The sequence below is a fragment of the Scyliorhinus torazame genome, chromosome 29 (genome assembly GCF_047496885.1).
Source record: "Scyliorhinus torazame isolate Kashiwa2021f chromosome 29, sScyTor2.1, whole genome shotgun sequence".
Lineage (NCBI taxonomy): Eukaryota > Metazoa > Chordata > Chondrichthyes > Carcharhiniformes > Scyliorhinidae > Scyliorhinus > Scyliorhinus torazame.
This window is the reverse complement of record NC_092735.1, coordinates 5,591,225-5,618,048: the sequence shown is the minus strand read 5'-3', so window position 1 is coordinate 5,618,048 and position 26,824 is coordinate 5,591,225. Positions and strand designations below refer to the sequence as shown.

At 49.6% G+C, this 26,824-nt stretch overlaps 1 protein-coding gene across 3 annotated transcripts in view; it reads left to right on the top strand.

The window, feature by feature from the left end:
- csdc2b (cold shock domain containing C2, RNA binding b) overlaps positions 1 to 26,824 on the top strand; it is a 132,786-nt gene that overhangs the window by 69,783 nt on the left and 36,179 nt on the right. The window contains exon 1 of one of the 3 annotated variants that reach the window (XM_072491986.1): positions 1,383 to 1,492. The exons of 1 other annotated variant lie outside the window; for it this stretch is intronic. In XM_072491986.1, the coding sequence (XP_072348087.1) occupies positions 1,409 to 1,492 (84 nt within the window). In that variant the 5' untranslated portion in view covers positions 1,383 to 1,408. Of the gene's footprint in view, positions 1 to 1,382; positions 1,541 to 26,824 lie in introns of those variants that run through there. One more of the 3 variants, XM_072491985.1, reaches the window with a different exon arrangement.

Here is a 26,824-nt window from a genome sequence, read left to right as displayed (position 1 = left end):
GACTCCGCACAGACAGTGACCCAAGCTGGGACTCGAACCTGGGACCCTGGTGCTGTGAAGCAATTATGCTAATCACTGTGCTACCGTGCTGCCCATTGCTGAGTGAGGCACTCAGTTCAAGGGCAATTAGGGGTGGGCCATAAATGCTGGCCCAGCCGGCGACACCCACAACCCAGGGAAGAATACATTTTTAAAAACCTGCCTCGTGGGAAAATCGTAACTGGAAAAACATGTTGATGTGTATGACCTTTACAACCCAGTATTTCACCCGGGGGCACTGTGACTCTCCTGCAGCCCTGCTGGTTGTTTGCGGGGCGGGGGGGGGGGGGGTGTGGGGGGTGTGTGGGGGGGGGGGGGGGGTGGGGGGGGGGCAGGGGGGGGCGGGGGTTGGAACTGGGATTGGGCTCTTCTGTGACTCCTCACCAGGCGGATTGGCACTGGATGGGTTGCCGGTCTGGAGAGCTGGTGCAGTGTGCCCATTTCATTTCTACATTTAGTGTCTCCAATCCACCTACCCTGCGCATCTTTGGGTTGTGGGGGTGAGACCCACGCAGACACTGGGAGAATGTGCAAACTCCACACGGACAGTGACCCGGGATCAAACCCGGAGTCATAATATACACCAGTATATCATGGTGCAGACACACACTGATGGACACACAGTGGGACCAATCAACACACACAACATCGCAGCCAATCACCAGTTAGAGCACACTCACTATAAAGCCAGGGGGCATCAGTTTTCCCGCTCATTCGGGATGCAGCCTCTCAGAAGGACAGAGCTTACAGCTTACAGCACAGATCTTCACCATGTGCTGAGTGCATAGACTGGTTAGGACAGGCATAGGTCTTTAGTTCAATCTAACATCGTGTTAACCCACAGTGAAAGTATGTTCAACAGTTTCTAACTTAATAAAATAGTGTTGTACTATTTTAAGTGTTGGTGGCCTGTATGTGATCCACGGATCCAGAGCACCCAACACAACACCCAGGGCCTCGGCGCTATGAGGCAGCAGTGCTAACCACTGCACCACCTTGCCGCCTTTACATCTCCGAGTCTTTTCGACGGCCTGCGGCCATGCAGAAAGGACCGGCGCCTGGCTTGAGAAGGCAGAATCGCACCCTAGCAGGAGAGAGAAGCGGTGGGGAAGGGAGGCGTGGTAATTGCATAGGGCGAATTGACCCCCCTCCCTCTCCTTTCAAACGTACAGAAAGTGGAGTTGCCCTTTAACCGGCCCAATCGAGTGGAGTTCCCCTTTAACCGGCCCAATCGAGTGGAGTTCCCCTTTAACCGGCCCAATCGAATCCCTGCCCATTCAGTCCCCCCCAGAGCAGATGATTGACAGCCTGCAGTGTTGTCATAAAGAAGGGTGGAGCTAGAATCTGTCACTTTCCAGACAGAGAATTAATGTTCAGGAAAATAGCAGCTCGCCAGACCACTGCGGAACAATACAGGAGCAGGACACCCTCTCTCCGATATCTCTCAGACAACGTAAGGTGTTTTTCTGAGGCATTTGTTGCTGAGCTGATGATCGTTCGGGTTCGTACATTATGACGGTGGAAATTCCAGTTTGTATTGTGTGTGTCTGCTTTGCTCCTTAAAGTGGGTGGCGGCTCCCTCCCATCACTGTCGCTGGCACGGAATACATTCCGCTTTAGAAATGCCCGAGAAAAGGGCCATTTGACATGGGAATTGTGTGTGTGTGTGTGGGGGGGGGGGGGGGGGTCTGTGTGGGGGGGTGTGACTGTGTGTGTGTGTGGGGGGGGGGGGTGTCTGTGTGTGTCTGTGTGTGTGTGGGGGGTGTCTGTGTGTGTGTGGGGGGTGTCTGTGTGTGTGTGGGGGGGGTGTCTGTGTGTGTGTGGGGGGTGTCTGTGTGTGTGGGGTGTGACTGTGTGTGTGGGGGGGGTGTCTGTGTGTGTGTGGGGGGTGTCTGTGTGTGTGTGGGGGGGGGTGTCTGTGTGTGTGTGGGGGGTGTCTGTGTGTGTGGGGTGTGACTGTGTGTGTGGGGGGGGTGTCTGTGTGTGTGTGGGGGGTGTCTGTGTGTGTGTGGGGCGGGTGTCTGTGTGTGTGTGTGGGGGGTGTGACTGTGTGTGTGTGGGGAGGGGTGACTGTGTGTGTTAACCATTGCATCTCTTTTTACAGCTCCCAGTCCCAAAGCCCCTTTGTGCCCTGCGGATTTAGGTAGGTGGGCGGCCCCCCCCCCACCCCGGTCCGGGTTGAGTGAGAACCCTGCCTCTCTTTATTTTCTGCTGACACTCCCAGTTGCAGCACTGAGGGGAGGAGGGCGGGTGGGGAGAGGTGCTGCACTGTCGGAGGCGCTGTCTTTCGGATGAGATATTGAGCTGTGTGAGGCAGCGCCCGCCCTCTCGGGTAGATGCCCGGGCACCGTGTCAAACAGACACAGGACTGCCCCCCCCCCCCCCCCCCCCCCCCCCCCCTCCCCTCCCCTCTCCAATTAGCTGCTGCATTACAACAGTGACTACACTCGTAAAAGCATTTCATTGTCTGTGAAAAGGGCTGTCCGGGGGTTGTGGGCAGCGGCAACTCTCTCATCCCCTCCTTCCCCCACCGGCAAACACCAACTGCCTCAGGACCAGGCGCATTGGAGACCCCCATGAGCTGTGTTCCTCCACGGTCGGGGTGGGAGGGGGCAGGAAGGTAGGGGGAGGGAGAGAGTGGGGAAGACAGAGAGGGGGGGGGGGGGGAGGGAGGAAAGGGGGGGGAGGAGATTGGGAGGAGGGAGGTGAGAGGGGAGAGGGAGGGAGAGGAGAGGTGTGGAAGAGGAAAGGAGAGTGTGGGAGAGGAGAGGGAGGGAGCCCCCCTCCCTCCCTCTCCTCTCCCACACTCTCCTTTCCTCTTCCTTTCCTCTTCCCCCTCGGAAGAGTGTCGGAAAGGAGAGTAGGGAGGGGGGAGGAGAGGAGAGTGAGGGTGGGGGGGAGTGAAGGAGGGAGAGCGTCTCGGTGACAATGTGTGACAGCCACATTAACGGGAGAAATAAGATATCGATGATCTAAATATTTGATCATCAGTTGTGAGATTTACAGTGCAGAATCTCTGTGGCATCACTTTGTGCAAAGGGATTGGTTGTTGAGTAATGGACTGTTCGGGACAAATGCTTCTTCAAAGTCAAATTGATTTGTGGGTAAACTGGGCAAGAACATAGAACATAGAACATTCCAGCGCAGTACAGGCCCTTCGGCCCTCAATGTTGCGCCGACCTGTGAAACCTCTCTAAAGCCCATCTACACTATTCCCTTATCGTCCATATGTCGATCCAATGACCATTTGAATGCCCTTAGTGTTGGCGAGTCCACTACTGTTGCAGGCAGGGCATTCCACACCCTTACTACTCTCTGAGTAAAGAACCTACCTCTGACCTCTGTCCTATATCTATTACCCCTCAGTTTAAAGTTATGTCCCCTCATGCCAGCCATATCCATCCGAGGAAAAAGGCTCTCACTGTCCACCCTATCCAATCCTCTGATTATCTTGTATGTCTCAATTAAGTCACCTCTTAACCTTCTCTCTAACGAAAACAGCCTCAAGTCCCTCCGCCATCCCTCATAAGACCTTCCCTCCATACCAGGCAACATTCTGGTAAATCTCCTCTGCACCCTTTCCAATGCTTCGACATCCTTCCTATAATGCGGCGACCAGAATTGCACGCAATACTCCAAATGCAGCCGCACCAGAGTTTTGTACAGCTGCAACATGACCTCATGGCTCCGAAACACAATCCCTCTACCAATAAAAGCCTTTTTAACAACCCTCTCAACCTGAGTGGCAACTTTCAGGGATCTATGTACATGGACACCGAGATCTCTCTGCTCATCCACACTGCCAAGAATCTTACCATTAGCCCAGTACTCTGTCTTCCTGTTATTACTTCCAAAATGAATCACCTCACACTTTTCTGCATTAAACTCCATTTGCCACCTCTCAGCCCAGCGCTGCAGCTTATCTATGTCCCTCTGTAACTTGTAACATCCTTCCGCACTGTCCACAACTCCACCGACTTTAGTGTAATCTGCAAATTTACTCACCCATCCTTCTACGCCCTCCTCCAGGTCATTTATAAAAATGACAAACAGCAGTGGCCCCAAAACAGATCCTTGTGGTACACCACTAGTAACTGGACTCCAGGCTGAATATTTCCCATCAACCACCACCCTTTGTCTTCTTCCAGCTAGCCAATTTCTGATCCAAACTGCTAAGTCACCCTGAATCCCATGCCTCCGTATTTTCTGCAATAGCCTACCGTGGGGAACCTTATCAAACGCTTTACTGAAATCCATATACACCACATCAACTGCTTTACCCTCGTCCACCTGTTTGGTCACCTTCTCAAAAGAACTCAATAAGGTTTGTGAGGCACGACCTACCCTTCACAAAATCGTGTTGACTGTCTCTAATCAAATTATTCCTTTCCAGATGATTATACATCCTATCTCTTATAAACCGTTCCAAGACTTTGCCCACAACAGAAGTAAGGCTCACTGGTCTATAGTTATCTGGGTTGTCTCTACTCCCCTTCTTGAACAAGTGGACAACATTTGCGATCCTCCAGGCTTCTGGCACTATTCCTGTAAACAATGATGACATAAAGATCAAAGCCAAAGGCTCAACAATCTCCTCCCTAGCTTCCCAGAGAATCCTAGGATAAATTCCATCCGGCCCAGGGGACTTATCTATTTTCACACTTTCCAGAATTGCTAACACCTCCTACATATGAACCTCAAGCCCTTCTAGTCTAGTAGCCTGAATCTCAGTATTCTCCTCGATAACATTGTCTTTTTCCTGTGTGACTACTGACAAAAAATATTCATTTAGCACCTCTCCTATCTCCTCGGACTCCAAGCACAACTTCCCACTACTGTCCTTGACTGGCCCTACTCTTACCGTAGTCATTCTTTTATTCCTGACATATCTATAGAAAGCTTTCGGGTTTTCCTTGATCCAACCTGCCAAAGACTTCTCATGTCTCATCTTTACATAAGCCTCCTTCTTCCTCTTGACAAGTGTTTCGACTGCTTTAGTAAACCACGGTTCCCTCACTCGACCACTTCCTCCCTGCCTGACAGGTACATACTTATCAAGGACACGCAGTAGCTGTTCCTTGAACAAGCTCCACATTTCAATTGTGCCCATCCCCTGCAGTTTCCCTCCCCATCTGATGCATCCTAAGTCTTGCCTCATCGCATCATAATTGCCTTTCCCCCAGCTATAACTCTTGCCCTGTGGTATATACCTATCCCTTTCCATCGCTAAAGTAAACCTAACTGAATTGTGGTCACTATCACCAAAGTGCTCACCTACCTCCAAATCTAACACCTGTCCTGGTTCATTACCCAGTACCAAATCCAATATGGCCTTGTCTCTTGTTGACCTAACTACATACTGTGCCAGGAAACCCTCCTAAACACATTGGACAAAAACGGACCCATCTAAAGTACTCAAACTATAGCGTTTCCAGTCAATATTTGGAAAGTTAAAGTCCCCCATAACAACTACCCTTTTACCTTCGCTCCTATCCAGGATCATCTTTGCAATCCTTTCCTCTACATGTCTGGAACTATTCAGAGGCCTATAGAGAACTCCTAACAGGGTGACCTCTCCTTTCCTGTTTCTAACCTCAGCCCATACTACCTCAGTAGACAAGTCCTCATCAAACGTCCTTTCTGCCACCGTAATACTGTCCTTCACTAACAATGCCACCCCTCCCCCTCTTTTACCACCTTCCCTGCGCTTACTGAAATATCTAAACCCCGGCACCTGCAACAACCACTCCTGTCCCTGCTCTATCCATGTCTCTGAAATGGCCACAACATCGACGTCCCAGGTACCAACCCATGCCGCAAGTTCACCCACCTTATTCCAGATGCTCCTGGCCTTGAAGTAGACGCATTTTAAACCACCTTCCTGCCTGCCGGTACACTCCTGCAACTTTGAAACCTTACTCATGACCTCACTACTCCCAACCTCCTGTATACTGGAGCTACAATTCAGGTTCCCAACCCCCTGCCGAACTAGTTTAAACCCTCCCGAAGAGCATCAGCAAATTTCCCCCCCAGGATATTGGTACCCCTCTGGTCCAGGTGTAGACCATCCCGTTTGTAGAGGTCCCACCGAACCCAGAATGAGCCCCAATTATCCAGAAATCTGAAACCCTCCCTCCTGCACCATCCCTGGAGCCACGTGTTCAACTCGTCTCTCTCCCTATTCCTCGTCTCGCTATCACGTGGCACGGGTAACAACCCAGAGATAATAACTCTGTTTGTCCTAGATCTAAGTTTCCACCCTAGCTCCCTGAATTCCTGCCTTACATCCCTATCCCTTTTCCTACCTATGTCGTTGGTGCCTATGTGGACCACGACTTGGGGCTGCTCCCCCTCCCCCTTAAGGATCCCGAAAACACGATCCGAGACATCACGCACCCTGGCACCTGGGAGGCAACACAGAATCTCCTATCTATCCCCCTAACTATGGAGTCTCCAATGACTAATGCTCTACCCCTCTCCCCCCTTCCCTTCTGAGCAACAGGGCCAGACTCTGTGCCAGCGACCTGGACCCCATGGCTTACCCCTGGTAAGTCCCCCCCCCCCCAACAGTATCCAAAGCGGTATACTTGTTACTAAGGGGAACAACCCCGGGGGATCCCTGCACTGACTGCTTCCTCCCAGCCCCTCTCACCGTCACCCATCTATCTTTATTCTTCGGAGTAACTACATCCCTGAAGCTTCTATCTATGACCACCTCTGCCTCCCGAATGATCCGAAGTTCATCCAGCTCCAGTTCCCTAACGCGGTTTCTGAGGAGCTGGAGATGGGCGCACTTCCCACAGGTGAAATCAGCAGGGACACTGAAGGCATCCCTCACCTCAAACATTCTGCAGGAGGAACATTGCACTGCCTTCCCTGCCATCCCCTCTAGAGAAAACAAGAAAAAGAAAAGAAGAGCTTACCTGATATTCACTCCATCCCATCGGTTAGAGGAGGTGGAAGGGTGGGGGACACTACAAGTGTAGTGTCTCGGGTTTAGCAACCGCCCAACTTATATACAGGTACTAACAAATCTTCCCAGAAATCCCCACGGCCGACTTCCTGCAGCTCTGAAGGTAAGTTTTTAAAGAGGTAAACTTACCTTCCCGACAGACCCCTGGCCACTGCTGCCGCCGAAAATCTGAAGGCCGCTTCTCCTGCAAGGCAAGTTTTTAAAGAATGGATGTGTTTTGATGATGAACAATGCAGATGGAAGTTTCCGGAAGGCTGTATGTTCCTGAGTTAGACTGTCAGTGGAGCCCGTGGGAAAAGTCACAATCAGCCCTTCATCTCTTGATTATTAAAGATCATGAAGGGAACTTTGATTTCCTGTCTCCAGGCATTGCCTCAATTCAATTTTACTACGTCAACTGTCACGGTGCAATGCCAGTCTCTGGTCACCAGATGGCTCTTGTGTGTGTTTTCACCAAGTGCATTGCCATCTTCCAAAGTTTTTCATGATGCACAGTCTTTCTAGAAATATCTTCTTTCTGCTGAATCTCAACGTTTTTTAAAATAAATTTAGAGTACATAGAACATAGAAAATACAGCACAGAACAGGCCCTTCGGCCCACGATGTTGTGCCGAACCTTTGTCCTAGATTAATCATAGATTGGTACCCAACTCTTTTTTTTTTCCCAATTGAGGGACAATTTAGCGTGGCCAATCCACCTACCCTGCACATCTTTGGGTTGTGGGGGCGAGACCCACGCAGACACGGGGAGAATGTGCAAACTCCACACGGACAGTGACCCGGGGCCGGGATTCGAACCCGGGTCCTCGGCGCCGTGAGGCAGCAGTGCTAACCGCTGCGCCACCGTGCTACCCTAACTCCCAATTGTTTTTGGGGTCAGCATTCTAAATGCTTGTTGCTGGATGCCATGTCGCACTAATATCTCTCTCTCGACGCTCTTATATTCAAACATTGAGCAGAAACTGAACTCATCCAGCCATATAAATACTGTGGCTCCAGGAGGATCTAGGCTGGGAATCCTGAAGTGAATAGGTCCGGTCAAGTCGCCACAGTCCCAGGTGACCATCGGCTGCTCTCCCATTTGAGGTTGAGAGCTGACTGGAGGTGAATAAACCTGAGGATCACCACACCTCAGGCGAGTGGCAAGGTTGAGAAGGCGGGGCCTCCATGAATAACCTCAAGCAGTGAATAACTCCCCTCCTGACCCCCCAAAGCCTAACCACCATCTACAAGGCACAAGTCAGGAGTGTGATGGAATACTCTCCACTTGCCTGGATGAGCGCAGCTCCGACAACACTCGAAGCTCAACACCATCCAGGACAAAGCAGCCCCGCTTGATTGCTCCCCTTCCACAAACATTCACTCCCTCCACCACCGACCCACAGTGACAGCCGTGTGTCCCATCTACAAGATGCACAGCAGCAACTCACCAAGGTTCCTTAGACAGCACCTTCCAAACCCACGACCGCTACCATCTAGAAGGACAAGAGCAGCAGGTACCCGGGAACCCCACCCCCTGGAGGCTCCCCTCCGAGTCACTCACCGCCCCGACTGGGAAATATATCGGCCGTTCCTTCACTGTCACTGGGGCAACATCCTGGAGCTCTCTCCCTAACAGCACAGTGGGTGTACCTACACCACACGGACTGCAGCGGGTTCAAGAAGGCAGCTCACCACCACCTTCTCGAGGGGCAATTAGGGATGGGCAATAAATACTGACCTAGCTGCATCCCATGAATGCATTTTTAAAAAGTCTCTTCAGTACGGGCTGGAGATGCTGAATGGGCAATCCTGTCCTTGGGTCCTGTGACAACCAATAATGATTTTACTATTGCACCGTTCCTTTCAAACGTTGATCAAAATGGAAGACGCTTCCATCTGAGTGTGCTGCCAGATTGTGCATTTTTCTAATGTGTGGGTGATATTAAACTCAATGTCTTGCTGCTTTGAGTGGGGGTCCGGGCCTGTGTTTCACGGTGGGCGCTGCTTTGAATGGGGGTTCGGGCCTGCGTTTCACGGTGGGCGCTGCTTTGAGTGGGGGTTCAGGCCAGCGTTTCACAGTGGGAGCTGCTTTGAGTGGGGGTCGGGCCTGTGTTTCACAGTGGGAGCTGCTTTGAGTGGGGGTTCGGGCCTGCGTTTCACGGTGGGCGCTGCTTTGAATGGGGGTTCGGGCCTGCGTTTCACGGTGGGCGCTGCTTTGAGTGGGGGTTCGGTCCTGCGTTTCACGGTGGGCGCTGCTTTGAGTGGGGGTCGGGCCTGCGTTTCACAGTGGGAGCTGCTTTGAATGGGGGTTCGGGCCTGCGTTTCACGGTGGGAGCTGCTTTGAATGGGGGTTCGGGCCTGCGTTTCACAGTGGGAGCTGCTTTAAATGGGGGTTCGGGCCTGCGTTTCACAGTGGGAGCTGCTTTGAATGGGGGTTCGGGCCTGCGTTTCACGGTGGGAGCTGCTTTGAGTGGGGGTCGGGCCTGCGTTTCACAGTGGGAGCTGCTTTGAATGGGGGTTCGGGCCTGCGTTTCACAGTGGGAGCTGCTTTGAATGGGGGTTCGGGCCTGCGTTTCACGGTGGGAGCTGCTTTGAGTGGGGGTCGGGCCTGCGTTTCACAGTGGGAGCTGCTTTGAGTGGGGGTCGGGCCTGCGTTTCACAGTGGGAGCTGCTTTGAGTGGGGGTCCGGGCCTGTGTTTCACGGTGGGCGCTGCTTTGAGTGGGGGGTCGGGCCTGTGTTTCACGGTGGGCGCTGCTTTGAGTGGGGGTTCAGGCCAGCGTTTCACAGTGGGCGCTGCTTTGAGTGGGGGTCGGGCCTGTGTTTCACGGTGGGCGCTGCTTTGAGTGGGGGTTCAGGCCAGCGTTTCATGGTGGGAGCAAGAGCTTGATGCCTGTTGAACAACAAATATTTTTAGCGTCAGGAGCTTCCTAATAATGGTGACTCATTGATGATGGATCTGTCTGGCTGCATTGCAATAGCTCCGTCTGCCATTCTCCCTCGCCTACACCCGTTTCTTGATTCTTTTTATCTCTCTGCATTTCAATTTCTTTCCTCTGTTCTCTCCCACTCTCTACCGCCCTCACTCCACTATTCCTCAGCTCCCTCCTCGCTCCCTACCCCACCTATTCAAACCCGACCTTGACCGTCCCCTCCTCGCCCTTCGTCCGTCCCCCTCCTCGCCCTTGTCCCCGTGTCCTTGCCCCCCCCTCCCCCCCCCTCCCAGTCCCACTTGCTCTCGCTCAAACCACTCGTTCTTCCACACTCCCCTTGCTTACCCCTTTACCCTATTTGCTCTCTCCCCCAACCCCATGGTTTCTCTCCCTGCCTCTCTCACTCTCTCCTCACCCACATTCTTCATTTCTCTGACTTTACCACAAATACTGACTCATTAATGTGTCTCCGGAGTGACTCTTCCTGAGGAACATGAGCAGATTTTTTTTTGCTTGGCCTCTACAAAGGTGTGTGTGTGGTGATTGGGGGGGGGGTTGACAAACTCAAACGGTCACAAAGAAAACGGTGAGTAACTGCTGTATGACTGTCTGATTCTATATTGTACCGAGCCACAGAAATATCTGGTGCTCACAGCCAAGTGCTCTGTGGCCTCCATAGTGCAGAGCCCCTGAGTGCATTTGAACCGGAAAACTCCCAGTTGACCCTGCTCTGGCTGATGTGGGACAGAATCACAGACACAGAGAGTGTCCACAGAGAGACGTCCAGTGGGAGAAAGAAAATATGGTGAGATTGGAGCAAGCATTTTGAGGCAGTAAATGTTGGTTATTTTTGGTTTTAATTCAGTGAATTTAATTAGAATCAGGGCGGCACGGTAGCACAGTGGTTAGCACAGACAGCTCCAGGGTCCCAGGTTCGATTCCGGCTTGGGCCACTCTCTGTGCGGAGTCTGCGTGGGTTGCGTGTGTGCGTGGGTTTCCTCCGGGTGCTCCGGTTTCCTCCCACAGTCCAAAGATTGAGTGGATTGGCCGTGATAAATTGCCCCTTAAGTGTCCAAAAGATTAGGTGGAGTTACTGGGTATGGGGATAGGATGGAGGTGTGGGCTTAGGTGGGGTGCTCTTTCCAAGGGCCAGTCAGACTGGATGGGCCAAATGGCCTCCTTCTGCACTGAGAATACTATGATTCCATGAGCACAGTGGCGCAGTGGTTAGCACTGCTGCCTCACGGTGCCAAGGACCCGGGTTTGATCCTGTCCCCGGGTCACTGTCCGTGTGGAGTTTGCACATTCTCCCCGTGTCTGCGTGGGTTACACCCCCACAACCCAAAGATGTGCAGGGTAGGTGGATTGGCCACGCTAAATTGCCCCTTAATTGGGGAAAAAATAATTGTGCACTCTAAATTTTAAAAAAAAAGAATCAATTAGACATTGGGAAGTTATTTACATCATGTCTGCCAAGAGTGCAATATGATTTAAATAGTTGTTTATTCGTACAGAACTTGAGAATCGCTGAAAATAGAGACATGCTGACGAAGCATTTCATCTTGCACTTACAGGATCAGATTCACAATAACGCCAGTAGTAAAGGGGGCAACAATTTATACAGCATGAAAGAAGAGTGCTGATTGATTGGCATGTGAGATGGCTTTGGAGAATGCACCAGGGAACAGTTAACTGCCAAGCTTTTGTTCAAGTAAGCAAAAGCTTAAGGGCTGGTTTAGCACAGGGCTAAATCGCTGGCTTTGAAAGCAGACCAAGGCAGGCCAGCAGCACGGTTCAATTCCTGCACCAGCCTCCCCGAACAGGCGCCGGAATGTGGCGACTAGGGGCTTTTCACAGTAACTTCATTGGAAGCCTACTTGTGACAATAAGCGATTTTCATTTCAAAAGCTTGGAAGACAGCCATTCCCTGGTTCATTCCTCACGGCAATGTCTTGGACTGATCAGAGTCGACCTGCCTGGTTTGAATGTATGGAAAAGCTTGGCTTTAGTTTGTTTAAGTCTTTCCTGATTGTTATGGCCACTCCGTTCAGGCGCCATCCCTGTCAATCTTTTTATTGCACTTCTTCCAATGCTTTTAGGAAATTGGAGACCAGAAGACTGACCTAAGTCATGACATCAATTCCAAAGCACTTTGTGGCCAATGAATCACTGTTTGAGTGCAGCCACTTTGGAACAGTAGCCAATCACATCAGACAATTTATACATGTGACTGGGGATCTGTTGGTATTGACCTAAGGAGGGAATGTTAGCCAGGATTCCTGGAGATCCCTCTCCCGTACCAGCCTCCCCGAACAGGTGCAGGAATGTGGCGACTAGGGGCTTTGCACAGAAGCCTACTTGTGACAATAAGCGATTTTCATTTTTCATTTCATTTCTTTGAAGTGTGTCATGTGATCCTTAATAGCCAGGAAAGAAAGGACGCACTGTTAGACGCGGTCCTTTGAAACAAAGTGCTAATTGGTTGTTAAGTGGGACTAGGTTGGTAGCGAGGTGGCTTTGGAGAATGCACCAGGGAACAGTTAACTGCTAAACTTTTGTTCACGTAAGCAAAAATAAATCAAGTGTCAGTGGGGGAAGATTTTGGAGAAATGATCATTGTATCGTAAAGTTTACGATGAACCTAAACCTTAGGTGGGGAGGCAGTGGCGTATTGGTTGACTCATAAAATACTCTCTGAAATGGCCTAGCAAGTCACTCAGACCAAGGGCAATAACTGCTGGCCCAGCCACCATGAATAAAAAAGAAATGGACCAAGGACAAACAAATCCAGAGCTGCCTGGATGAAAAAGAAGATGGAAATGAAGATAAGGAAGAAAATGTGTGCTTGTGTCAGGTGGGAAATACAGTGGAGAACCAAAAGGAATAAAGAAGGTTCAGAGGGGAGGTTAAAAAAAGCAAAGAGGGATAATGAGAAAAGATTGGCTGACATAAAGGGGAATCCCAAAGTCTTCCATCGGCATATTTGACCCCTGCAGTGTAGAAGGAGGCCATTCAGCCCTCTGAAAAAGCACCCTACCTAGGCCCAGTCCTCCGCCCTATCCCCGTAGCCCAACCTAACCTGCTAAGGGGCAATTTATATAAATAGTAAAAAGGTGGTTAAAGGAATGGCCACTTCGGGACCTAAAAGGGGATTTACACATGGAGGCGGGGGAGATGGCTGAGGTATTAAATGAACACTTTGCATCCGTCTTTACCAAGGAGTTAGGTGTTACCCAGGACATGGTGACAGACAAGGAAACTCTGTCCCTCGAGGTGTTCAGATTTGATAAGGGGGCAGTGTTGAATAGACTGTTGGAAACTGAAAGGAGCGGATGAAATGTATTGAAGGAAGCGAGAATGAAAATTGCAGGGGCACTGGGCATAATCCTCCAGTCACCTCCAGACCCAGGAGAGGTGCCAGAGGACTGGAGAGTTGCCAATGTTGCGCCCTTGTTCAAAAAAAAGGTTGTAAGGATAATCCCCGCAATTACAGATCAGTCAGCTTAACATCAGTGGTGGGCAAGCTTCCAGAGACAATTATTTGGGATAGAATTAATAGTCTCATGGCAAAATAGGGTTGATTTAAGAAGAGCTAGCCTGGATTTCCAAAGGGGAAATCGTATTTAACTAGCTTTCCAGAGCTTTTTGAGGAGGTAATAGAAAGGGTCGATGAGGGTAATGTTGTTGATGTGGTGTACATGGACTTTCAGAAGACATTCAATCCAGTGCCACACAACAGACTTGTGAGAAGTTATAGCTCATGGAATAAAAGGGATAGGAACAAAGTGGATACAAAATTGGCTGAATAGGAAGCAGGGAGTAATATTTTGTGGGCTGGAGGAAGGTTGCTGGTGGAGCGCCCCAGGGGTCAGTATTGAGACCGTTGCTCTTCCAATATATATTACTGATCTAGGTCTTGCTGTGCAGGGGACAGTTTCAAATTTTGCAGATGATACAAAACTTGGGAGTATTGTAAATTGTGAAGAGGGCACCAATATTGGTGGCATAGTGGGCAGTGAAGAAGGTTATCTAGAATTGCAACGGGATCTTGACCAATTGGGCCAGTGGGCCGATGAATGGCAGATGGAGTTTAATTTAGATAAATGCAAATGGATGCATTTTGGTAGATCAAATCGGGGCAGGACCTACTCCGTTAATGGTAGGGAGTTGGTGCGAGTTACAGAACAAAGAGTTCTAGGGGTACAGGTTCATAGCCCCTTGAAGGTGGAGTCGCAGGTGGACAGGGTGGTGAAGAAGGTTCACTTGGTTTCATTGGTCAGAACATTGAATACAGGAGTTGGGATGTCTTGCTGAAGTTGTACAAGACATAGTAAGGCCGCGCTTGGAATACTGTATACACTCGAAAGAGTGCGGAAAAGATTTACGAGGATGCTACCAGGACTTGATGGTTTGAGTTATAAGGAGAGGCTGGATAGGCTGGGACTTTTTCCCCTGGAGGTGATCTTATAGAGGTCTATAAAATGTGCAGGGTAGGTGGATTGGCCATGCTTAAATTGCCCCTTAATTGGGGGAAAAAAAATTGTGTATTCTAAATTTGTTTTTTAAAGGGCTGTCATAGCCGAATGGTCATCTGTGTAGAAAGTTTCTACATACTGCTCCAATTATGTAACCACTCAGTTATTGTAAGTAAACCCGCCATAGTCCTGGATGATCAACAGCTGCTTTCCCCTTTTGAGGGGGAGAGCTGACTGGTGGAGATTTAACCCAAGGGTCACCACACCTCGGGCGAGGGGCAAGGTTTAGAAGGCAGGGCCTTCACGAATAACCTAAGCCGGTTATTCAACCGTTGTGGGAATTGAACCCACGCTACTGGGCCTCGCTGCGCACCACGAACCAGCTGTCCAGCCAACTGAGCTAAACCGGCCCTCCTGTTGTTGTACGCCTCATCCAACACTCCTTTAATACCGCACTGGAGGATCAACCTGAATTAAATCATTGGCGGAGGACTGGAACCCGCAGATTCAGACACGGGGGTAAGACCATACTCATTGAGGCACAGCCGACATCTGGATTAAGCATTCATACCACAACACCTGCCTCTGGGGCGAGAGAGCTATTTATACATTGCAGATCAAAGGCAGACTAACTGATCAACTGATGCACTATGTACCATCCAAGCCCCTTTGTTTTCCTAGTTCCGTAGCTTTACGTTCTTCCCCGAAATACCAAATTCCAAAACAATCTGCGATGCGTTCTTGCTGGGAGGGGAGGGTTTCTGACCTGGGTTAACTGTCTCTAGTGGTACTTGTGTTAAATGTAACAGAATGTGCCAGTTTGTGTGAAGTGTGTGTCGGCACAAATTATTCCGTGAGCGACCTACATGCAAAGCAGTTGGAAAACGACCAGAAGTAAAATTGTGACTCCCCCAAGAGGCGACACGAAGCTCGCTCACTGAGTCCACTTCAAAGATGTCAGAAAGAAATTGGGTGGAAGATGGAGGACGGATTGAGGGAGCAGGGAATAATCCATGCAGCACGCTAGCTTTTATCAATCAGGCCATTGGGTACAAGAGCAAAGATTTTGAAAAAAAATTTTTTTTTTAAGTGTACCTAATTAATTTTTTCCAATTAAGGGGCAATTTAGTGTGGCCAATCCACCTACTCTGCACATCTTTGGGTTGTGGGGGCAAAACCCACGCAGACACAGGGAGAATGTGAAATCTCCACACGGACAGTGACCCAGAGCTGGGATTGAACCTGGGACCTCGGCGCCGTGAGGCAGCAGGGCTAACCACTGTGCCACCGTGCTGCCCGTACAAGAGCAAAGATGTTAAATTGTACAAAAAACTCATTTGGTTTCAGCTGGAGTAGTGTGTCCAGTTCTGAACACTGCACTGCAGGAAGGATGTGAAAATGTTAGGTCAATGTCACCAAACTCCCAGAGAACCAGCGGCTGCCCTTCCCCTTTTACAGTCATAGAATCATAGAGGTTTACAGCACGGAAAAGGCCCTTCGGCCCATTGCATCTGCGCCAGTCACAAACAACCCCATAAACTGTTCTAATCCCATTTTCCAGCACTTGCCCATCGCCGTGTCTGCCCTGGCATTGCAAGTGTACATCTAAATACTTCTTAAATGTTCTGAGGGTCTCTGCCTCCACCGCCCCTTCAGGCAGCGAGTTCCAGACTCCCAGCACCCTCTGGGTGAAAACGTTTTTCCTCACGTCCCCTCTAAACCTCCCGTCCCTCACCGTAAATCTCTGCCCCCTGGTCACTGATCCCTCCACCAAGGGGAAACAATTCTTCCTGTCTACTCTAACTGTGACCCTCATAATTTTATACATCTCAATCCTGTCCCCCCTCAGTCTCCTCTGCTCCAAGGAAAATCCAATCTATCCAATCTCTCTTCATAGTTTAAAAAAAATTTGGAGTACCCAATTATTTTTTTCCAATTAAGGTGCAATTTAGTGCAAACTCCACACGGACAGTGGGCCGGGGTCGAAACCGGGTGCTCGGTGCCGTGAGGCAGCGGTGCTAACCACTGCGTTACCGTGCCGCCCTTATGCTCTGTAAATATTCTCTCACTCTATGAAGGCCAATGGGAGGTGAAGTGGGACAATTGGAGGAACATGGATGTGTCTAGACAAGGTGTGACTGGCAGCAGCCTGAATGGATGCTGTTTGATGACAAAGTGAAGGGACTGAGAGAGAGAAAAAAACCAGAAAAGAAAAACAAAACAAATTTTAAGTAGTTGGACTCCACATTAAGTTCTGAAGGTTGTAAAGTAAGAACTCAGTTGAAAGATGAGGTTCGGTTCCTCAAGCTTGCATTGAACTTCATTGCAGTAGGCCAAGGACAGAGAGGTCAGAGTGGCGGGGGACGGGGGGACGGGGGGGCGGGGGGGGGGAGGTGAAGATATAAAATGGCAGCCCCCTGGAAGCTCAGGGTCACTCTTAAAGGCTGTTATATTGTGAAGCGATCATTGAGTCGGTGTTCAAACACAACTGAGGTTTATTGACCGAAGAGGAACTGTGCGGACAGGACAGCACAACCACCACAGAGAGGTCTGGTTCCCATGACTCCTGGCCTAGCTCTGGCCAAGGCCCAACAGCCAGAACCACCCCCAAACCCCTGATAGCCTAACGTCTCCACTCTCCGTCCCCATAGGCTCTGAGCCATCACATGACCCTCGAACAATCTCCCCTTAAAGGGACCACGCCACCACAAGGACCAACTGGAGATGTTCAAGGCCTAATATCCTAATCTTATTGGATTGGATTTGTTTATTGTCACGTGTACCGAGGTACAGTGAAAAGTATTTTTCTGCGAGCACCTCAACAGATCATTAAGTACATGAGAAGAAAAAGGAATAAAAGAAAATACATAATAGGGCAACACAACATATACAATGTAACTACATAAGCACTGGCATCGGATGAAGCATACAGGGGGTAGTGTTAATGAAGTCAGTCCATAAGAGGGTCATTTAGGAGTCTGGTGACAGTGGGGAAGAAGCTGTTTTTGAGTCTGTTCGTGCGTGTTCTCAAACTTCTGTATCTCCTGCCTGATGGATCTTTGATTATGCTGCCCGCTTTCCCCAGGCAGCGGGAGGTGTAGATGGAGTCAGTGGATGGGAGGCAGGTTCGTGTGATGGACTGGGCAGTGTTCACGACTCTCTGAAGTTTCTTGCGGTCCTGGGCCGAGCAGTTGCCGTACCAGGCTGTGATGCAGCCCGATAGGATGCTTTCTATGGTGCATCTGTAAACGTTGATAAGGGTTAATGTGGACATGCCGAATTTCCTTAGTTTCCTGAGGAAGTATAGGCGCTGTTGTGCTTTCTTGGTGGTAGCGTCGACGTGGGTGGACCAGGACAGATTTTTGGAGATGTGCACCCCTAGGAATTTGAAACTGCTAACCATCTCCACCTCGGCCCTGTTGATGCTGACAGAAGTGTGTACAGCACTTTGCTTCCTGAAGTCAATGACCAGCTCTTTAGTTTTGCTGGCATTGAGGGAGACTTTGTTGCCGCTACACCACTCCACTAGGTTCTCTATCTCACAGATAGAGAACCAGAGATGTTCAGGGCCTAATATCCTAATCTTATCGGGGTCCTTTTATCCGGGCGGCTCATTCCATGCTGGGCATTGGCCTCAGAGATGGTTAATGGTGAGCCCCTCCAAGAATCTGGGTTAGAAATTGAATTTATTTCCACCCAAAATCAGAGGAACTAGTTTCCCTCTAACCATCGTGACGTTTAAACGTTTTTATAAAGTGTCTCATTCAGATCATCACTCAACCTTCTGCAGTCCGGAAAACTGGGTCAAAGTCCTGGAACGTACTCCCTAACAGCACTGTGGATGTACCTACACCAGACGGACTGCAGCGGGTTCAAGAAGGGGCACCGCCTTCACAAGGTGCACTTGGAGGGTAACAAATGCTGTCCTATCCAGCAACACTCACATCCTGGGAATTAATAGATTTTCTTTAGGAAGTACAAACCTATGCATAAGAAAGAGGTATCCTATCCTCCGGGATTCCCTCCACAATGGTTTCAGATCCCTAACATTGAACACTTACCTTGACAACTGTTGATCCGTTTTACCTCCCCATAAGCCCGGCATGTCCAAGGTTCTGGGAGAATTCGGGGCCAGGATATCAGAACCATTTACCCACAATCCAAAGATGGGTCGGTTGGGTGGATTGGCCATGCTAAATTGCCCCTTCGTATCCAGGGATGTGCAGGTTAGGTGGAGCTGTGGGGATGGGGCTGGGGGTGAGGTTGGGTGGGGTGCTCTTTCGGAGGGTCGGTGCAGACTGGATGGAATGAAATGAAAATCGCTTATTGTCACAAGTAGGCTTCAATGAAGTTACTGTGAAAAGCCCCTAGTCACCACATTCCGGCGCCTGTTCTGGGAGGCTGGTACGGGAATCGAACCATGCTGCTGGCCTGCCTTAGAACATAGAACATAGAACATTACAGCGCAGTACAGGGCCTTCGGCCCTCGATGTTGCGCCAAACTGTGAAACCACTCTAAAGCCCATCTACACTATTCCCTTATCGTCCATATGTCTATCCAATGACCATTTGAATGCCCTTAGTGTTGGTGAGTCCACTACTGTTGCAGGTAGGGCATTTCATGCATTTGCTACTCTCTGACTAAAGAACCTACCTCTGACATCTGTCTTATATCTATCTCCCCTCAATTTAAAGCTATGTCCCCTCATGCTAGACATCACCATCCGAGGAAAAAGGCTCTCACTGTCCACCCTATCCAATCCTCTGATCATCTTGTATGCCTCAATGAAGTCACCTCTTAACCTTCTCTCTAACGAAAACAGCCTCAAGTCCCTCAGCCTTTCCTCATAAGATCTTCCCTTCATACCAGGCAACATTCTGGTAAATCTCCTCTGCGCCCTTTCCAATGCTTCCACATCCTTCCTATAATGTGGCGACCAGAATTGCACGCAATACTCCAAATGCGGCCGCACCAGAATTTTGTACAGCTGCAACATGACCTCACGGCTCCAAAACTCAATCCCTCTGCCAATAAAAGCTAACACACCGTACGCCATCTCAACAACCCTCTCAACCTGGGTGGCAACTTTCAGGGATCTATGTACATGGACACCGAGATCTCTCTGCTCATCCACACTGCCAAGAATCTTACCATTAGCCCAGTACTCTGTCTTCCTGTTATTCCTTCCAAAATGAATCACCTCACACTTTTCTGCATTAAACTCCATTTGCCACCTCTCAGCCCAGCGCTGCAGCTTATCTATGTCCCTCTGCAACTTGTAACATCCTTCCGCACTGTCCACAATTCCACCGACTTTAGTGTCATCTGCAAATTTACTCACCCATCCTTCAACGCCCTCCTCCTTTATAAAAATGACAAACAGCAGTGGCCCCAAAACAGATCCTTGTGGTACACCACTAGTAACTGGACTCCAGGCTGAACATTTCCCATCAACCACCACCCTTTGTCTTCTTCCAGCTAGCCAATTTCTGATCCAAACTGCTAAATCACCCTGAATCCCAAGCCTCCATATTTTCTGCAGTAGCCTACCGTGGGGAACCTTATCAAACGCTTTACTGAAATCCATATACACCACATCAACTGCTTTACTCTCATCCACCTGTTTGGTCACCTTCTCAAAGAACTCAATAAGGCTTGTGAGGGGCAGCACAGTGGCACAATGGTTAGCATTGCTGCCTCACGGCATTGAGGACCTGGGTTCGAATCCCGGCCCTGGGTCACTGGCCGTGTGGAGCTTGCACATTCTCCCCCTATCTGCGTGGGTTTCACCCCCACAACCCAAAAGATGTGCAGGATAGGTGGATTGGCCACACTAAATTGCCCCTTAATTGGAAAAAGTAATTGGGTACTCTAAAATTTTTTTTAAAAAAAGGTTTGTGAGGCACGACCTACCCTTCACAAAACCATGTTGACTATCTCTAATCCAATTATTCCTTTCCAGATGATTATACATCCTATCTCTTATAAACCTTTCCAAGATTTTGCCCACAACAGAAGTAAGGGTCACTGGTCTATAGTTATCTGGGTTGTCTCTACTCCCCTTCTTGAACAAGGGGACAACATTTGCGATCCTCCAGGCTTCTGGCACTATTCCTGTAGACAAAGATGACTTAAAGATCAAAGCCAAAGGCTCAGCAATCTCCTCCCTAGCTTCCTAGAGAATCCTAGGATAAATCCCATCCAGCCCAGGGGACTTATCTATTTTCACACTTTCCAGAATTGCTAATACCTCCTCCTGAATCTCCGTATTCTCCTCGACAACACAGTCTTTTTCCTGTGTGAATACTGACGAAAAATATTCATTTAGCACCTCTCCTATCTCCTCGGACTCCACGCACAACTTCCCACTACTGTCCTTGACTGGCCCTACTCTTACCCTGACATTTATTCCTGACATACCTATAGAAAGCTAAAGGGTTATCCTTGATCCTACCTGCCAAAGACTTCTCATGTCCCCTCCTGGCCTTGGGCTGCTTTAAAAGCCAGCGATTTAGCCCAGTGTGCTAAACCAGCCCCTCCAAGTCCCTAGTCGCCACATTCCGGCGCCTGTTCGGGGAGGCTGGTACGGGAGTTGAACCGTGCTGCTGGCCTGCTTTAAAAGCCAGCGATTTAGCCCAGTGTGCTAAACCAGCCCCTCCAAGTCCCTAGTCGCCACATTCCGGCGCCTGTTCGGGGAGGCTGGTATGGGAGTTGAACCGTGCTGCTGGCCTGCCTTGGGCTGCTTTCAAATCCAGCTCTTCAGCCCTGTGCTAAACCAGTCCCTGTAATGGGCCGAGTGGCCTCCTTATGTATTATGATTCTATAAGTAATAGGAGCAGGAACAGGCCATTCGGCCCTTCTGCAGCATTCAGTAAGATCATGGCTCATCTAATTGTGGTCTTCACACCACTTTCGTGCCTGTCCCTCCCCTGTAACCCAAGGCCTGTCTAACCCGGCCTTGAATATAATCGATGACCCAGCCTCCACTACTCTCTGGGAAAGAGAATTCCAAAAACCAAGAACTCTCCTCGAAGCACACTCCAGCCAATCCCCCCCCCCCCCCCCCCCTATTTCAATGTTGTTTTCTTTCCCCTTGAAGGCATTGGCTGAGGTGGCGACACTTGCTGCCAACCAACCTCTCTCGAATCAGTCCCCAAACTGGCCATTTTATACGTGTGATTTTGGATAGTGCGTGTCCGCTCGCAGGCTGGCCTGACACATGCACAAAACTCTTGGCAAAAATTGAGAGCGGAACAGAAACATAGGAAATAGAATCAGGAGGAGGCCATTCGGCCCTTCGAGCCTGCTCCGCCATTCATGGTGATCATGGCTGATCACCAAATTCAATGCCTGGATCCTGCTTCGCCCCCCTATCCTTTTAGCCCCAAGACTTGTATCTAATTAATACTTGAAATCACAAGATGCACTGCAGCAAGGTCAGCGCGGTGGCGCAGCGGGTTAGCCCTGCTGCCTCACGGCGCCGAGGTCCCAGGTTCGATCCCGGCTCTGGGTCACTGTCCGTGTGGAGTTTGCACATTCTCCCCGTGTCTGTGTGGGTTTCACTCCCACAACCCAAAGATGTGCAGGGTGGGTGGATTGGCCACGCTAAATTGCCCCTTAATTGGAAAAATTGAATTGGGTACTCTAAATTTATTTTTTTTAAAGAACAAAGAAATGTACAGCACAGGAACAGGCCCTTCGGCCCTCCAAGCCCGTGCCGACCATGCTGTCCGACTAAACTACAATCTTCTACACTTCCTGGGTCCGTATCCCTCTATTCCCATCCTATTCATGTATTTGTCAAGATGCCCCTTAAACGTCACTATCGTCCCTGCTTCCACCACCTCCTCCGGCAGCGAGTTCCAGGCACCCACTACCCTGTGTAAAAAAACTTCCCTCTCACATCTCTTCTAAAGTCTGCCCCTCGCACCTTAAACCTATGCCCCCTAGTAATTGACCCCTCTGCCCCGGGGAAAAGCTTCTGACTATCCACTCTGTCTATGCCCCTCATAATTTTGTAGAACTCTATCAGGTCACCCCTCTACTTCCGTCGTTCCAGTGAGAACAAACCAAGTTTATCTAACCTCTCCTCCTAGCTAATGCCCGCCATACCAGGCAACATCCTGGTAAACCTCTTCTGTCCCCTCTCCAAAGCCTCCACATCCTCCTGGTAGTTAGGATTGGGTTGGTTAGGACGTGATAGCAGTAATTTGATGTGCTCAGAATAAGAGTGTGTAGCTGCCTTCCTATTTGGTGTCATGGGATGCGACTGATGTCAGTTATGGAGCAAATGGCAGCCCCAGAATAGCCTTTGCCTAGTTTGCTGAGGAGGGCTGGATGGGGAAGAGGCTGTCTATTAAACCAGGTCTAAAAACGTCCTTGAACATTGTAATGGAAAATTGTGGTTAGATGTGCCTCAGGAAATCCCAAAGCACTAAGATAACAGCTCTCATTAATTGTGTTTCCTTTATCTGTCAGCTTTGAGCATCAACTCAATCGGCCCTTTGCAAAACAGTGCTGACTAATTATCTCCAGGCTCCCTGTAATATTCACTCATTTATTCTGTATTGTGGAGTCCAGAAATGTAACTTCATTGGGATTAATTGGCCTATAATTTCCTGGCATTATTCCTTTATCCTTTTTTTGCTGAGGTTTGGAGAGTTTGCCATGCTCCATTCCTTTGGGACAATTCCAAAGACCTTTAGGCCAATATGGGTTCGTGTTTCTGCTATCTTTCCCACAGAACAAAAGCTCCAACGGTTGTGTGTCTGTTGACTTTTCCATTGCTGGTCTCATTTTGCGAGTTTGCTTTTTGAATGTTGACCTCCAATATGGAGGGTCTTAAGACCATAGGAGCAGGATTAGGCTATTTGGCCCCTCGAACCTCCTCTGCTATTCAATAGGATCATGGCCGATCTGACATTCCTCACCTCCACTTTCCTGCCCTTTCCCCATAACCCTTGATCCCCTTACCAATCAAGAATCTCTCTCAGCCTTAAATATACACAAAGACGCTACCCCCATAGCTCTCTGTGGCACGGAGTTCCAAAGACTCACAACCCTCGGAGAGAAGAAATTCCTCCTCATCTCAGTCATGGGATCTCCTCTGTTCCAATGAGTAGAGTCCCAACCTGTTTAACCTTTGCTCAATCCCTCCATACCAGAGATCACGGAGTGAACCTTCTCTGAACCGTCTCCAATGAAATAATATCTTTCCTGAAATAAAGGAACCAAAACTGCTCCAGATGTGGTCTCACCAGTACCTTGCACAGCTGCAGCAAGACTTCCCGACTCTTATACTCTCACCCCCTTGAAATCAGGACCAACATTCCATTACCCTTCCTGATTACCTGCTATACCTGTGTGCTAGCTTGCTGTGTTTCGTGGACAAGTCCCTTTGTGTTGCAGCTTTCTGCAATTTTTCTCCATTTAAATAATACTCTGAACTTTTGTTCTCCCTTCCAAAATGAACAACTTCACATTTTCCCACATTATATTCCCTTTTGCCCACTTACTTAACCTGTCAATATCACTTTGCAAACTGTTTGTATCCCACAAGCAACTTGCCTTTCCACCGATTTTTGGGTCGTCTGCAAATTTGGCAGAACAAGAGGACATTCGCTTCCTCTTCTGTGGCCCTATTTTGAGGCTTATGGGTCTGTCCCCTGCTTAGCTCGTGCTCTCCCTCACCATCGGTGTCAAGAAAACCGTCATTATGGGAAAGGGTGTTGTGTCTTCAGCTGTGATCAGGCTGACGGATCCCACGGGAAGCAGTTGGGAAGTTCCACTGCCTCCGATTGTACAGAGACGGACAACCTGTCTCTTAAACGAAGAGTTCAGCACACGCGTTGGAAAGGCAGCCACCAACTTTGGGCCAACTAACAACACGGACATGGGAAACCCACAAACTGAGCCAGACAATGGCCACCTCCAACAAGAGAGAAGCTCACCGTCTCCTCATGACATTCAATGGCATTACCATCACTGAATCAACATCCTGGCAGTTACTGTTCACCAGAAACTGAACTGGACCCAGCCACATAAATACTGTGGCTACAAGAGCAAGTCGGATGCTGGGGATTCTATGGTATTCTGAAGGGCAATTTGGGATGGGCAATAAATGCTGGGCCTGGCCAGTGATGTCCACATCTCTTGAACAATAAATTTTTTAAATGTTGAATTTGCAATAGAACCGGAAAAACAAAGGAATACCGCATTCAGGGCAGCACATACCTCCTCTGCACTGTATTAGCTCAACGTCATTACAATTGTGCAGTGCTTCTTGAGGCTTTCTCTTGCCTGGTTGATGCTCTTTGGCTACAATTTTTTAATTTTTTATAAAGAGGTCAATCCACACCCAACAACCTGCTCTGAAAACCCTGCTCACATTTTGGCAGCTGTGACGAATTCCACCGCAGCAGCTGGGGACAACATTCGGAAACAATCAACAGCATTCTAACCAAAACGACGCACAACATTCCAAGAAAAAATTGCATCCGATATCGCAATGTTATTGGATCCTTAAAAAAAAAATTCTCGGACCTGCATCCTCGCCGCCACCAAAAACGAATCAGTTGTTCCTTGGGCCACATCCAAATTTTGCTGAAATCCGTCCGTTAGTTTTTGAGTAATATTGTTTTATGTTCATTTTTAATTTCTTTCCAATTTAAGGGGCAATTTATCGTGGCCAATCCAGCTACCCTGCACATCTTTGGGTTGTGGGGATGAGACCCACACAGACACGGGGAGAATGTGCAAACTCCACACGGACAGTGACCCGGGGCTGGGATTCGAACCCAGGTCCTCGGTGCCGTGAGGCAGCAGTGCTAACCACTGTGCCACCCTGCCGCCCGCCCGTGAACATTTCTAAGTTAGTTACAAGTCACATGTTACTCATTATCGAAGGGTCTAATATGCTCCCATTTTGGTGAAATATTCCATGATGGTAATGCATTGGGATGTTCCCAGATTGAGATTGTGGGGGGAGGAGAGTGCAGCCGGGATTCTGCTCGCTGACCAGCACGGGGCGGGCTACAGCTGTGGCACTCTGGGGGTCGGAATGCGAGCACGACCAGTTTGCAACATGACCAGGCTGCCCACTGCCACTCATTAGGCTGGCATATAAAGAAATGGCACCAGGGTGAGGGTCTGGACAGAAGCCAAGGCAAATCCAATCTCCGGCATCATTCCTTGCCTCTCCGGGAGGAGCCAGTGGGGAAGATTTGGAAAGAGCAGTAGTGACAAACCCCACAGAACTGAGATTTTGTCTGACTGGCAATCTCTTGGCCTGCCCGTTGTGTATCCGGAACATTTCCAGGCCCACAGCTCCTGGTTCGGGTCAGCGCACTGTTCCTTGTGATTGGAAACCGGGCAGTCACAGCTGAGCTGCGCCGATAGGTGCCCATGGTGGCACACACCGGCCTCAGCAGCCCTGCTCAGCGGGTAGCTCTCGAACCCCTTTCAATCGGGGGTTCATTCCAGACACCCGAGTACAAAATCCAGGACGTCACACTGAGAGGGTGCTGCAGATGCAGAGATGCTGTCTTGGATCATAGAATCATAGAAAAGAACAAAATACAGTGCAGGAGGAGGCCATTCGGCCCATCGACTCTGCACCGGCACCTTCCGAAAGAGCACCTTACCTCGGCTCCATCCCCTGCCCTATCCCCGTAACCCCACCTAACCTTTTGGACTCTAAGGGGCAATTTAGCAGGGCCAATCCACCTAACCTGCACATCTTTGGACAATGGTAGGAAACCGGAGCACCCGGAGGAAACCCACGCACACACGGGGAGAACGTGCAAACTCCGCACAGACAGACACCCAATGTCGGAAATCGAACCCGGGTCCCTGGCGCTTGTCATGATATACATCAGCATATCATGGTGCAATGACACACACACTGATGGATATACAGTAGGACCAACCAGCATACACATCACAGCCAATCACCAGTGAGAGCACACGCACTATAAAGGCAGGGGACACCAGAGTTCCCGCTCCTTCTAGCAGCAGCCAGCTCAGAGCTCACAGCCTGCCTCTCAGACATTCACCATGTGCTGAGTGCCTCACCCAGATAGTGATAGGACAGGGTCCACAGATAAGCTGGTAATGCACGTACCCAAGCTTGCAGTATGTTATTACAGTTGAGTTGTTAATAAAATAGAGTTACACCATCTCCAGCCGTGTTGACCTGTTTGTAGACCAGAACACCCAACACGACAGCGCTGTGAGGCAGTAGCGCTAACCATTGTCTCCCCCCCCCGACACTAAATCCCTCGGCGGGACATGAATGTTTGAGGAAGAACTCTGGGCCACTAATAATCCCTCAGCCGATACTTGAGCCAGTTTATCCACCTGCAGCCTGGGTGGGCTTGCTGTGTGCAACGTAGCTGCCACATTTCCCCTGATTACAGCAGTGAC